The sequence below is a fragment of the Oratosquilla oratoria genome, chromosome 37 (assembly GCF_046742065.1).
Source record: "Oratosquilla oratoria isolate Oo_2021 chromosome 37, ASM4674206v1, whole genome shotgun sequence".
NCBI classification, from domain to species: domain Eukaryota; kingdom Metazoa; phylum Arthropoda; class Malacostraca; order Stomatopoda; family Squillidae; genus Oratosquilla; species Oratosquilla oratoria.
In genome coordinates this window covers 2,614,960-2,630,093 of record NC_134813.1, presented here as the reverse complement: position 1 = coordinate 2,630,093, position 15,134 = coordinate 2,614,960, and the positions used below count along the sequence as shown (strand labels likewise).

The following is a 15,134-nucleotide window of genomic DNA, read 5'->3' as shown; positions in this document are numbered from 1 at the left end:
GATGATGGGTCATCCCTGCATCTTGTCCACTGCCCTGGATCAGAGGCAGTGTCGCAAGACACGGCACATCCACAGCAAGGCTGCTTCATTAAATCCCCGACCCCCCCCCTCTCTGTCCACTCATGCAGAAAAGGAGAAGACAGGGAGAAATCCCTTTGGGCTAAGTAAAAATGTTCTCACCCAGTACCAAAAAGAATATTAAGAAATTAGAAAGAATACAAAGAGCAACAACCAAACTAGCACCGACTCTCGCTGAACTAACATATGAGCAAAGACTGTCCAAATTGAATCTACCAACTCTGGAACAAAGAAGAGAAAGAGAAGATTTGCTGGCTATCTACAGAATAATGAAAGGAATGAAGGTTTTAGACAGGAGTGACTTGTTAGTGTGGGACAATGGTAAAATGAGAGGACACGGAAAAAAAACTGAAAGAGGACAATTATAGAAAAAATTTGAAAAGGAACAGTTTCCCACACAGACCGATAAATACATGGAGCAAATTAGACAACAAAACAGTATGTGCAAACACTATACAAGATTTTAAGATAAAACTTTATGCGGAGAGATACAAAGATGGGTCACCACGAGTATAGCTCCCCTCCCGTATATTACAGCTAGGTAAATACATACTACCTCAGTCCCCATCCCCCCACCCATTCCACCTCATGCATCACAACATCATCCATATACAACCATTCTCCATTCACCCCTGTCTTCTGTTCTCTCCCATTCTTCCTCAACAGACATTCCCCTCTTCCCCAAAGCCCCCTTCACCCCATCCATCCATCTCATCCTAGGTCGCCCCCTCATGTTCACTCCATCCACATCTGCCTTCCATACCTCTTTTACTAGTCTTTCTTCACTCATTCTTTCCATATGTCCAAACCATCCCAATACTCTTTCATCCACTCTATCTCCCAACTCCCTTACCACCCCTGCTCTCTTCCTCACCTCATTTCTCACTCTATCCAGCCTGGTAACCCCTATCATACTTCTCAGACACCTCATCTCAAACACATTCAAACTTCTCCTCTCTTACCCTCTTATGTTCCATGTTTCTGCCCCATACAGTGCTGTTGGCACAATCACTCCTTCATACAACCTCCTCTTAGCCTCCATTCTCAAATGTCTATTCCTCATTACACTTTTTAATCCACCAAGGCATTTACTCGCTTTTCTCAATCTACATTCTACCTCCACCTCCACTCCACCCTTTCCTGCCACATTTGCACCCAAGTATCTAAAACTATTCACTTCCTCCAGTCGCTTTCCCTTAATGCTCACTTCCAGTCTGCTGCCACTTTCACCCCTTGTACATCTCATCACCTTACTTTTACCCACATATATCTTCAACTTTCTCCTTTCACACACTCTCCCAGACTCTGTCACCAACTTCCTCAATCCCTACTCTGATCCTGCTACAAGTGCAGTGTCGTCTGTAAACAACAGCTGGCTCACCTCCCACTTTTCTCCATTTTCTTTAACCATCTCCAACACCTGACCCACCACCCTTGCATTTACCTCTCACACCACCCCATCCATGTATAAGTTGAACAGCCAGGGTGACATAACACATCCCTGACAAAGTCCCACCTTTACCTCAAACCACTCACTCTCTCCATTTCTAATCCTGACACATGCTCTACTACTCTCATAAAAACTCTTGAAAGCTCCTAGAAGCTTTCCTCCTATCCCATATATCTGCAGTACCTCCCACAGTGCCTTCCTGTCTACCCTGTTTTAAGCCTTTTCCAGATCCATAAAAGCCCAAAAAACATCCTTACCTTTTCCTATAGCTTTCTCACATATCTGTCTTACCACAAAAATCTGATCTACACATCCCCTACCTGTCCTAAAACCACTGTTCCTCACCAATTACTCCCTTTGTTCCTCTCCTAATCCTCTTAATCAAGACCCTCCCATAAGCCTTCCCAACTACACTCAACAAGCTGATCCCTCTGTAACTACTGCACTCACAATTGTCCCCCTTTCCTTTGTAAAGCGGAACTATACAGGCACTCCTCCAGTCCTCTGGCACTCTACCCTCTCTTAAACAAACATTAAATAACCTCACCAGCCAGTCCACCATCACTGTACCTACCTTCTTCAGACATTCTGCATGGCATCCATCCAGACCAGGTGCCTTACCTGCTCTCATCATCTTAACAGCTGCTTTCATTTTCATCCTTCCCTATTTCTCCTCCATTTTCCTCACTCATCATAGTCATTTTCTTAGCGCTTCCCACTGCAACTACCTTTCCCTCCCTATCCTCCTTCACATTTAGCAACTCCCTAAAATACTCTGCCCACCTTCCTCTCACTGCCTTCTCTTCCATTATCATATCTCCATCTGCACCTTTTACCTTTTCTTCTCTACTTGATTCGCCTCCTCTTCCTCTTTTAACTTCCTCCCAAAACATCTTGTTACTACTTTCAAAATTTTCTGTCATACTCTTTCCCCATTTCACATCTGCTCTCCTCTTTGCTTCCTTTATCTTATGCTTAACTTCCTTTCTCTTTACTTTGTACCTCTCATACGATTCCCTCGTCCTAATTTGTAGCCAATCTATGAAAGCCTGCTTCTTATCTTCTACACCTTTCTTTGCTTCCTCATCCCACCACTCACTACCCTACTTTTTATTTCCTCCCACCCTCCTTGTTCAACACACCATCTTTGCACACCTTATGACTCCCTCCTTGAACCATCCCCATTCCTCCTCCACTCTTTCCCACTCCTCTCGCAACTTCCTCTTATACTCATTCTCCTTTTTTTTCCTCATTTAAGCAGTTCACTCTAAGTACCTCCCTACCTTCTGCCCTTTTCCTCTTTCTCCACTCTCAGTTTACCTTCCACCAGGAAATGATCTGATATTCCTCCACTCTCTCCCCTTAGAACATGTACATCCTTAACTCTTCCTACCATAATCCTGGTCACCACTATATAGTCCATTAACGCTCTATCTGCCACCCTTCCATCCACCACCCTCTCCCATGTGTACTTATGCTTGACTTTCTTCTTAAACACTGTATTTGCTATCATCAACTCTCTTTCAAGACACATCTCCATCAACTCTCCACCACGATTTTTGCCTCAAACTCTGTACTTACCAATCACTCCGTCAATTGGTTCATTTCCTATCCTAGAATTTAGGTCTCCCAATACAACTACATTGACATTTCTCCCCAATCCCTCTATGCACTCATTTATATCTACCCAAAATGCCTCCCTTTCCTCTACATTCTTCTCACTACCAGGCCCATATGCACTTACAAAAACCCACATCTCCTTTCCCAGCTTCACCTTCATCCACATCAACCTTGATGACACCTCCTTCCACTCCACTACCCGCTTACTTATCTCTTCACTTACTAGTATAGCCACCCCTTCTCTCCCTCGTCCCCTCTTCACTCCTGAGTACCTCCCAGCTACACTCCCAAACTCACAGTTGCCCTTTCCTTTCATTTTAGTTTCACTCAAAGCCAGTACATCCATCTTTCTTCTCACAAACATACTGCCTATCTCTTCCCTTTTACTCTCATCTGTACCACATCCATGCACATTAAAAGACCCAAACCTTAGGGTACTGGTTGGAAAGCTCCCAGACCCTCTTATGCCTTTACTTTCTTTTTTAGGAATATCCCCTTTTGGGGCTACAGGTAGTAGGACTCCTAATCCCATCCCCCGTCCCATTTTTGTCGCCTTTTACGACTCAAGTGGCAATACTTGTTGGCAGTATTCTTTTCCCCTACATATATATATACCAAAGTGGTACATATATATATATATACCAAAGGCTTTTTCCCCCCTTACAAGGGAGATAGCCAAAAAAACAAACGCATAAAAACCACTCCTACCCATTCCATCCCCAACATACTCCACTCCCCTCTATCCTCCCTTTTATCTTGGCACCTCCAGGATGCTGGGTCGTCCCTGTATCTTATCCACTGCCCTGGGTCAGAAGCAGTGTCGCAAGACACAGCACATCCACAGCAAGTCCACTTCATTAGATTGGGTAAAAAAAAAAAAAAAAAAAAAAAAAAAAAAAATCATCCATACACAACCTTTCTCCATTCACCACTATCTTCTGTCCTCTCCTGTCCTTTCACAACAAGTATTCTCCTCTTTCCCAATGCCCCTTTTACCCCATCCTTCCATCTCATCCTTGGTCACCCCTTCATGTTCACTCCTTCCACACCTCTTTCACTAGTCTTTCTTCACTTATTTTATCCATGTGTCCAAACCATCACAATACTCTTTCATCAACCCTATCTCCCAACTCCCTGTCCACCCCCTTTCTCCTCACCTTATTTCTCACTCTATCCAGCCTAGTAACCCCTATCATACTTCTCAGACACCTCATCTCAAACACATTGAAACTCCTCCTCTCTTATGTTCCAAGTTTCTGCCTTGCACAGTGCTGTCAGCACAATCACTCATTCATACAATCTCCTCTTAGCCTCCATTCCCAAATGTCTATTTCTCATTACTCTTTTTAATCCACCAAGGCATTCACTTGCTTCTCTCAATCTACATTCTACCTCCACCTTCACTCCTACCTTTCCTGCCACATTTGCACCCAAGTATCTAAAACCATCCACTTCCTCCCTTTATACTCACTTCCAGGCTGCTGCCACTTTCTCCTCTTGTACATCTCATCATCTTAATTTTACCCACATTTATTTTCAACTTCCTTCTTTTGCACACCTCAAACTCTGTCACTAACTTCCTCAATTCCTCCTCTGATCCTGCTACAAGTGCAGTGTTGTCAGCAAACAACAGCTGGCTTATCTTCCAATTTTCTCCATTTTCTTTAACCATCTCCAATCTCTGATCCACTACCCTTGCATTCACCTTTTGCACCAGCCCATCCATGTATAAACTGAACAGCCAGGGTGACATAACACATTCCTGACAAAGTCCCACATTTACCTCAAACCACTCACTCTCTCTCCATTTCTAATCCCAACACAAGCTCTATTACTCTCATAAAAACACTTGACTACTCTTAAAAGCTTTCCTCCTATCCCATATATCTGCAATACCTCCCACAGTGCCTTCCTGTCTACCCTGTCATAAGCCTTTTCCAAATCCATAAAAGCCCAAAATACATCCTTACCTTTTCCTATAGCTTTCTCACATATCTGTCTTACCACAAAAATCTGATCTACACAACCCCTACCTGTCCTAAAACCACACTCCTCACCAATTACTCCCTCTGTTCCTCTCCTAATCCTCTCAATCAAGACCCTCCCATAAGCCTTCCCAACTACACTTAAGCTGATCCCTCTGAAACTACTACACTCACTCACATTTGTCCCCTTTTCCCTTGTAAAGTGAAACTATACAGGTACTCCTCCAATCCTCCAACACTCTACCCCCTCTTAAACAAACATTAAATAACCTCACCAGCCAGTCCACCATCACTGTATCTCCTTTATTCAGTCATTCTGTATGACATCCATCCAACCCAGGTGCCTTACCTGCTCTCATTATCTTAACTGCCTTCACTTCATCTTTCCTTTTTTCCCTCCCTTTTTCTCACTCATCACCATTTTCTTAGTGCTTTCCACTGCAACTATCTTTCCCTCCCTATCCTCCTTCACATTTAGCAACTCCCTAAAATACTCTGCCCATCTTACTCTTACTGCCTTCTCTTCCATTATCATTTCTCCATCTGCACCTTTTACCTTTTCTTTTCTATTTTATTTGCCTCCTCTTCCTCTCTTAATTTCTTTTCAAAATATCTTTTCATTACTTTCAAAATTTTCTATTATACTCTCACCCCATTTCACATCTGCTTTCCTCTTTGCCTCCTTTATCTTATGCTTTATTTTTCTTCTTTTCTTTGTACCTCTCATATGATTACTTCGTCCTATTTTGCAACCAATCTGTGAAAGCTCGCTTTTTCTCTTCTACAACTTTCTTTGATTCCTTATTCCACTACTCACTACCATTCCCTCTATTTCCCCCCCATCCTCCTTGTTCCACACAACATCTTTGCACACCTTGTGACTCCCTCCTTGAACCATCCCCATTCCTCCTCCTCTCCTAGTTCTATTTTATCCTTCACTCCCTCCCACTCCTTTCTCAGCTTCTTCTTGTACTCCTTTTCTTTCTCATTTAAGCAGTTCACTCTAAGTACCTCCCTACCTTCTGTCTGTTTCCTCTTTCTCCATCTATCCTCCACTCTCAAATTACCTTCCACCAAAAATTGATCTGATATTCCCCCACTCTATTCTCTTAGAACATGTACATCCTTAACTCTTCCTACTATACTCCTGGTTACCACTATATAGTACATTAATGCTCTATCTGCTACACTTCCATCCATCACCCTCTCCCATGTGTACTTATGCTTGACTTTCTTCCTAAACACTGTATTTGGTATCATCAACTCTCTTTCTAGATACATCTCCACCATCAACTCTCCATTATGATTTTTTCCTGGAAATCCACACTTCCCAACCACTCTGTCTATTGGTTCATTTCCCACCCTAGCATTAAGGTCTCCCAATACCACTATATTGACATTTTTTCCTAATCCCTCTATGCACTCGTTTAAATCCATCAAAAATGTCTCCCTTTTCTGTATACTCTTCCCACTATCAAGCCCATATGCACTTACAAAAACCCACATCTCCCTTCCCAGTTTCACCTTCATCCGCATTAACCTTGATGAAACATTCTTCCACTCCAATACACACCTAGCTATATCTTCACTTACTAATATAGCCACCCCTTCTCTCCCTCGTCCTCTCTTCACTCCTGAGAACCTCCCAATTACACTCCCAAACTCACACCCGCCACTCCCTCTCAACTTAGTTTCAGTCAATGCCAACACATCCATCTTTCTTCTCACAAACATACTACCTATCTCTTTTGTTTTACTCTCATCTGTACCACATCCATGCACATTAAAAGACCCAAACCTTAGGGTACTGGTTGGAAAACTCCTAGACCCTCTTATGCCTTTATTTTTTTTTTTTTTAGGAATGTCCCCTTTGGGACTACAGGGAGAAGGATTCCTAGTTCTATCCCCATTCGGTTTTTTGTAGCCTTGTACGACTCAAGTGGGAAGACTTTGTGGCAGTATTCTTTTCCCCCACCACAGGGTTAAAAGTTAGAAGTGGTACAGGACATAGTTAAAAGTGGGGGTACAGCATAATGGAGGGACAGTCACAGTATAATGAAGTAGCATAACTTCTCTATGAATCGAGATTTCCTCTATCACAAACACTCTATCTGGTCCTGGAGCTGCAGCGTCTACGTCGTGGGACCACCCCCCAACCCCAAGAGTTGGGGGCCAAACGGCAGCAACCACCCCTGGCCACCGGCTCTACGCAGGTGGCACCGATCCCCAAGAGGAGCTACGCCTACCTTGGGGAGTACCACAATCCTTTTTCCCAACATGCAATATTACGTTTTTTCTGCACCGAGGGGTGATTTTCCGGCGATCACCCCTCTTCTTCTACTTTTAGCTGGAGATGTAGAGAGCAATCCTGGGCCCACCACAAAATACACATGCCCAACATGCTCTAAACCCATTACTTCGAGCAGACAGAGAAAGGGCTCAGTTCAGTGCAATATGTGCAAAAACTGGGCCCACCTCACTTGTACAACACTTGCTGACACAAACCAATACACAAACATTTGGACATGTTCTACCTGCCCTCCAGTAACCCCACTCCCACCTCCCCAACCACAGCCAGCACCCTCACCCACTCCCAATTTCCCTCTGCCCTTACCCCCGATTAGTACTCCCCTTCCTTTGTCCCTGATCTCTCCTTTCCCCCCCTCTGACCCAGATCCTACACCTTCCCCACTACCACCCCAACCTCAACCCCAAACGGCAACATACAACACATACAAAACACACAACATCAACATATTACAACACAACATTGACGGTATTAACACGAAAAAACATGAACTTGAACACTTTCTTAAACAACACAACATACACATTGCGATTTTACAAGAAACAAAACTAAGACACTCACACAAAACACCATCATTTCATAATTACACCACCATCAGACAAGACCGGACTGACGGCTATGGCGGTGAACTCATCACCCTGATCCACCACTCCATCTGTTTTGTGGACACAAGTGCCACAACCAAAATTCTCCTCCCTACCACAGATAACACAACAGAAATCCAATCCATTCGAATCCGCACAGGCAACAAATCAACACTGACAATAGTTAACATGTACATTCCCCCCCAATCATCCCCCACAGTTCCAGACACCTTCAGGCCTCATTTTAGCCAACTAGCCTCAATCCCCAACCTGATCATGGGTGGAGACTTCAACGCCAAGTCGTCTGCCTGGTATGTTGACAACCCTGACACAGACAGAGGGCTTGATATACAGACTCAGTTTGACTCATTGACTATCATGAACAACACACATAATCATACACATATCCCACACCAAGCCCTCTACACTCCCTCCTCTCCTGATATCACCTTTTGCTCCCCCTGCCTAACCCCAACAACATCATGGAGAGTGGTCGGAACCCTTGGCTCTGACCACCTTCCAATCATCATCACCACCAAAACAAGATGCACCCCAGTTGGCCACAGACACACTTACACCAATTACAAGAGAGCTAACTGGGAAGCTTTTATTGAAGAGACAGAACAACATTTTGAAACACTTAACAGTACACCAATCACAAACATAAACAATGCTGTGCACACTTTTAATACAATCATACAAAATGCAGACAAGAGATACATCCCTAGAGGCAACAGAAAATCACACAACCCCAACTTCACACCAGAAATCCAAAGCCTCATCAGACAACGAGACACACTTAAACACGGTACCCCCACACCTATCCCTCAAAACATAGCAGACCAAATACAAACACTAAACACTGTGATTGCCAATAAAATACATGAACAAAAAACACAAAATTGGCAAAACTTTATCAATACGCTTGATCACAAAACAAACACCAGCAAATTGTACAAAACACTCAACAGCATTACACTATCCAACAGCAACACTACACGCTCTCACGCAGCAATAATCACAACAGATAATCTACCCTCAAACAGACAACAAGCAAACGCACTCATACATCATTTTGCACAGACAAGTCCAATCACACTTCTCTGCACCCCCTCTAAAGTCATTGAACGCCTAATACTTAAACTTGTCACACCACATATTCCCCTTGCTGACTCACAACACGGTTTTAGGCCACTACAGTCCACAAACACCCTTCTGACAAACCTCACACAAAGAATTTTAGATGGCATCAATTCAGATAGGCCCCACCACAGAACACTTCTTATAACATTAGACATTAGTAAAGCTTTTGATGCTATCCCCCGCCACAACCTAACAAATAAAATATATAACACAGACATGCACAATAACACCAAAAGATGGCTGGCCAATTATCTGGCAGGTAGGAATGCTTACGTGTCATATAATGGCCAATCATCGCACATCAGAAACATTAAGAACGGAGTACCACAGGGCTCAGTTCTATCCCCCACACTATTTAATCTATACATGCATGACTTACCCACGCTAGACACCTCAGAAATACAAATCTCTTCCTACGCAGACGACATAACAATCACATGCACACATTGCAACACAGACAAAGCTGCAGAAATAATCCAGCCATACCTTGACACACTCAACACATGGTTCATCACAAACAGACTCAAAATAGCTCCAACCAAATCTACAGCAACACTTCTCACCAACTGGATAAAAGAACACAAATACATACCTCATCTCTACATCAACAACACTCTAATACCACACACAAACACACCGAAAATTCTTGGTGTAACATACGATACATCCATGTCTTTCAAACAACACATCACAAACATAAAAAACAAATGCACACCCAGACTTAACGCACTTAAGTCAATCACTGGAACAACATTTGGACAAAACAAAGAAACTAATATAACAATATACAAACAATGCATACGCTCAGTGTTGAATTATGCGAGTCCTGCATGGGCTCCTAATCTCAGTGAGACACACCACAACACCCTTCAAATCATACAAAACAAAGCCCTAAAAACAATTACAGGCTGCACAAATACAACACCTACAGACCATTTACACCATGAAACAAAAGTCCTCAAAGTCAAGGACCACCTCGACATGAGAGGCACACAAACACTTGCCGCAGCCACCACAAACACTTGCCGCAGCCACCACAAACACATTACACCCGCTACACTACATAGCAGAACACCCACACACACCAAGAAACATTAAAACAACACCCAAAGACCTTTATCACTCACTCTTCTCTTCCTCCACAACCACCAAATACCAGCCTCCGGAAACATATTCATAATCATATCACTCACCACTCCATTAACACACTGAAAGACAACACACTGCTGCATGCCAGACCCCCTGATATCCACCCTTCTGAATCCTCTCTCCCATGAAAGGACAGAGTCCACTTGGCCAGACTGCGGTGCGGTCACCACCCAGCACTTCTAAGCTACCAGAAGAGGCTGGATGACCGCATTGTGAACAGCTGCCCAGGATGTAACACTTCACCCCATACCATACAACACATAATGGAAGACTGCATTATACACAATCATGCACGCAAACAACACAACATACGCTCTATAAAGGATTTGTGGGAAAACCCAGTTTCGGCTATGGCATTCCTTAGGGAGACGGGACTGCTTGGACAGACAGTCTAGGGAACGACAACAACAACAACAACCTATATAATAAGGGCTTTTTCTTCCTTATAAGAGAGGTAGTCACGTCAAAAGACACGTACTAAGTCCCACCCATACCACTCCCATCCACCTTTTCCTCCCTCTCATCTTAGCTCATCATGGATAAAGGATCATCCCTATCTCATGCCCATTGCCCTGGGTCAGAAGCAATGCAGCAAGACATGGTACATCCAAAGCAAGGGTGCTTCACTTTATCAGTGACCTACCCCCAATCTCCATTCCCTCATAAAGAAAATAGAGAAGACAGGAAGAAATTCCTTCAGGGTGCACCAAAATATCATTCACACATAATCAATCCTTGAGTTTCACTGAGTGGAAACCTGCAGATTCACAGTACCTGGCAATAGTCATCAGGCCCTCCTACAGATCTCCTTTGAACTTATGCTTATGATTCAAACAACCCACCATCAGGATACATACCAACATCATCATCGAAGCTCACTCGTTTCTCACCAGTGGTCACATTGTACATCTTTCCTTTCTGAGGCTTTCCAGGTTTAGTGGGTTCATATGGGGGATTTCTTGGACTTGTAACTTCTGATCTGTTGAGGATCAATAAAGAAAAATTCATAATAAATGTGAAAAACATACTTCCATACTTCCTACACACACACACATGACAGTTGAAGTGACAGCGAAGATTGGACTCCAGTAAAAGCTACAATTTTCACGGATCTCAACGAGGAGGGAGTACCTGTGTTGTATTAGTAGGGAAGGGGAAAGTTTGTGGTGTAGTGGGAAGGTGAAGAAAAAGGAGAAGGGGAGGGATTACTGAGGAAAATGGAAGGAAATGAGGAAGGGGACGAACAGGCCCCAAAAGTCAGAAGGAATGTCAACAAGAGATGCGCAGACAACAGAGATGAAGTCAGAGATTAGTAAAAATGTAAAAATTAGAAATACAGATAAGATCAGTGCAATGGAAGGTGAAGATATTTATTTCCATGGATATAATGAGGGAGGAGATGACAACCTCCCCCGATTAGCAAGTCTAGAGGAAAAACTAGCAAAAATGAACGAACAATGGGCGGTTAGGCTCAGTCAACTTACACAGATTACACAGAGTTCATAAATTGGAAGAACTAAAGGAGAACCAAAGTCTAAATAAAGAAATAGAAGAATTAAAAAGACAGTTAAAAGAAGTAAAGGATGAGAATGAGGAATTAAAGAAGAATAACAAAGAGAATAAAGAGTCCATGGCAAAAGAGGTACAGGGTTGGAGAAAAGTCCATGAGAATAACAAAATTGAATTTAGAAATATAGTAAAACAACATATGAAAAAACAAACTAAGGGCACAGTTATTAAAGTGATGAGAGAGAAGGAGAATATCGTGAGAGACTTAGCGGATAAAAAGAAAAGTATAATTACATTAGGGATGGAGGAGAAGCATAATCCAAATAGGAATACAAGAGTAAAGGAGGAGATGGAAAAGTAAACAAGGTATCAGTAGTTAAAGATGAACAAGAAACAGGAAAAGAAATTGAAGAAATATATAGACTAAGGAAATACAATATAGATAAGACCAGACCAATTAAGGTTAAATTCAGGTCACAAACGACAGCAGAGAATATCTTATCATAAACAGGGAAACTAACAAAAAGTGATCAGTATAAACATATACATATACCAAAGGCTTTTTCCCCCTTACACGGGGTGGTAGCCAAAAAGAAAAAGGCATAGAAACCACTCACACCCATTCCATTCCCTACACACACACATACTTCCTAAACACACACACTTTCATCAGATGGACGATGAAGATTGGAGTTCTGAAGAAAAAGTGAAATTTTCGTGGATGTCAACGCAAAGGAAGTACCTTATTGTATTTACAGGGAAGGGGAAAGCTCATGTAGTGGGAAAGTGAGGAAAAAGGAGAAGGGGAGGGATTACTGAGGGAAATGGAAGGAAATGAGGAAGGAGAGGACTTGGTCCAGGAGACCAGGCGTCTTGTAAACAAGAGAAGGACCGATGATTTTGGTGAAGGAATTAACAAAAATGTAAAGATTAGAAATATAGATAAGAGCAGCACAATGGAAGGTGAGGATAATAATTTCCAGGGATTTAATGAGGGGGGGGCGGATACCAACCTCCCTCAATTAGCAAGACTAGAGGAAAAACTTGAACAAATGACCGAACATTGGGAGAATAGGTTCGGTAACATAGCAAAGATTGCACAGAGAGTTGAAAAATTGGAAGAACTAGAGAAGGTGAACAAAAACTTAACTAAAGAAATAGAAGAATTAAAAAGACAGTTAAAAGAAGTAAAAGAGGAGAATGAAGAATTAAAGTGGAATAATAAAGACAATAAAGAGGCCATAGCAAATGAAGCACAGGGTTGGAAAAAAATCCAAGAAAACAGTTAAGTTGCATTTACTGACATAATTAAACAGCAAATAAAAGAACAAACTGAAGACTCAGTTATTAAAGTGATGAGACAGAAGGAGAATATAGTAAGAGACTTAGCAGATAAAAAGAAATGTATAATTATATTAGGAATGGAAGAGAAACATAACCTAAATAGAACCACAAGAATCAATGAGGAAAAAGAAAAAGTAAGCAGTTTACTACAATTAGTTCAGGAAGATGAACCTGAAATCATGAAACAAATTGAAGAGATGTTTCGACTCAGAAAGTATAGTACAGATAAGATCAGACCAATTAAGATTAAATTCAGGTCACAAATGACGGCAGAGAATATCTTAGCAAAAACAGGGAAACTAGCAGCAAGTGAACATTATAAAAAGGTATGGATAAAAAAGAGAAATGAATAAAGAGGAAAGAGAGGAGGAAAAAATGAAAAGACATGAAGCTAAGGAAAAAACGAGAACAGAACAGAGTCAGAAAAAGAGAAATTCTATTGGAGAGTAGTGAATATGAAAGTAAGGAAATACGACATACTAGAGAAAAACAAAAGGGAAACAGAGAATACAATGGAAGTGGCAGAAAACTAAGAGTGTCTTACACAAATATAGAGGGATTAATAACAGGATTGAATGAGCTGAATGATTATCTGAAGGAAAAAGAACCGGACATAATGGGAATTGTAGAAACAAAATTAAAAGGTCCACTACCACCCAACAGTGTAGGACATGATGCATATAATTATTGGATAAGAAACAGAGAGACAAAACAAGGGGGAGGAGTTATGTTCCTGACTAAGAACGATACAAACGTGAGGTGTGTCACATATGGAAAGAATACAGTAGAGATGATTATGATCGAAGTGGAAGACAGAGATAAGAAGAGCAGAAAGTTTGTGATAAATTATGTGCCTCCAAAAACAGCCTCGTGGGAAGAGAGTGAACATCAAAGTATGTTAGAAGACACAAGGATAACATTAAATAAGATAATGGAAGATGGAGGAAGAATAGTTATGATGGGCGACTTTAATTCCAAAGAAGTCTGCTGGGAAGAGATGACAGTAAAGGGTAGAGACGACTCATGGGGAAATGTTCTACTCAAGATGATTATTGACCATACAATGACACAGTGGATACAGGAGAACACTAGGTATAGAATTGAAGAACCATCAAGACTAGACCTAATAATCACATCTGAACCTAGAATAGTGGAAAAGATTGAATATAAAACACCAATAAGTAAAAGTGACCACATATTGATTGAACTGGAACTAAATGAGGAGAAATACATGAAAAAAAATGAACAATATAGAAAAGGGAAGAATGATGTATGAAAAAACAAACTTTGATAAAATAAGAGAATTCTTTCAAAAAGAAAAATGGGAAGGAATATACAAAGAAGAAACAACAGTGGAAGAGAAATGGAATATTTTGACAAAAATTTATAAAAAAAGGAGTGGAAAAGTATGTCCCAAGACAAAAACAAGAAAAAGAATATGTAAAGTGCTGGTACAACAAAAGTTGTAGAGTGTTAAAAGACAAAAGAGACAAAGCTTGGACCAAATGGAAAAATACAAAAGACCTGAAAAATGGAAAATATATACTTGTTATAGAAATGAATATGTACAAACGTGCAGAGAGGAAAAGAGAAAATATGAAAAAGATGTCATAGAAAAGTGTAAAGATCAACCAAAACTATTTTACAGATTTGTAAACAACAAACTGAAAAACAAACAAGATTTGGAGAAATTAAGACAAGGAGTTGAATACACAGAGGAAATTGAAATGGCAGAAATTATGAACAAACATTTTAAATCAGTGTTTACAAGGGAGAACATACAACCTGAAGAGATCGAATGGAAAGAGAAAGTCCCCCCAATGAAAGAAATAGAAGTAACAAAGAATGAAATATTGAAACATTTGAGTAATCTTGATGTCAGAAAATCGCATGGACCAGATGAAATAGCAAACTGGATTTTCAAAGAATGCAGGAATAAACTGGCAGACAAAATACAATGCATA

At 41.3% G+C, this 15,134-nt stretch overlaps 1 protein-coding gene across 6 annotated transcripts in view; it reads right to left on the bottom strand.

Annotated features, from left to right (window-relative positions):
- The window catches only part of LOC143019500 (uncharacterized), an 81,320-nt gene that overhangs the window by 41,617 nt on the left and 24,569 nt on the right, over nucleotides 1-15,134 (bottom strand). For all 6 annotated transcript variants that reach the window (XM_076175146.1, XM_076175149.1, XM_076175150.1 and 3 more), the window contains one exon: nucleotides 11,175-11,296. In XM_076175146.1, coding sequence (XP_076031261.1) covers nucleotides 11,175-11,296 — 122 coding nt within the window. The remainder of the gene's footprint in view (nucleotides 1-11,174; nucleotides 11,297-15,134) is intronic.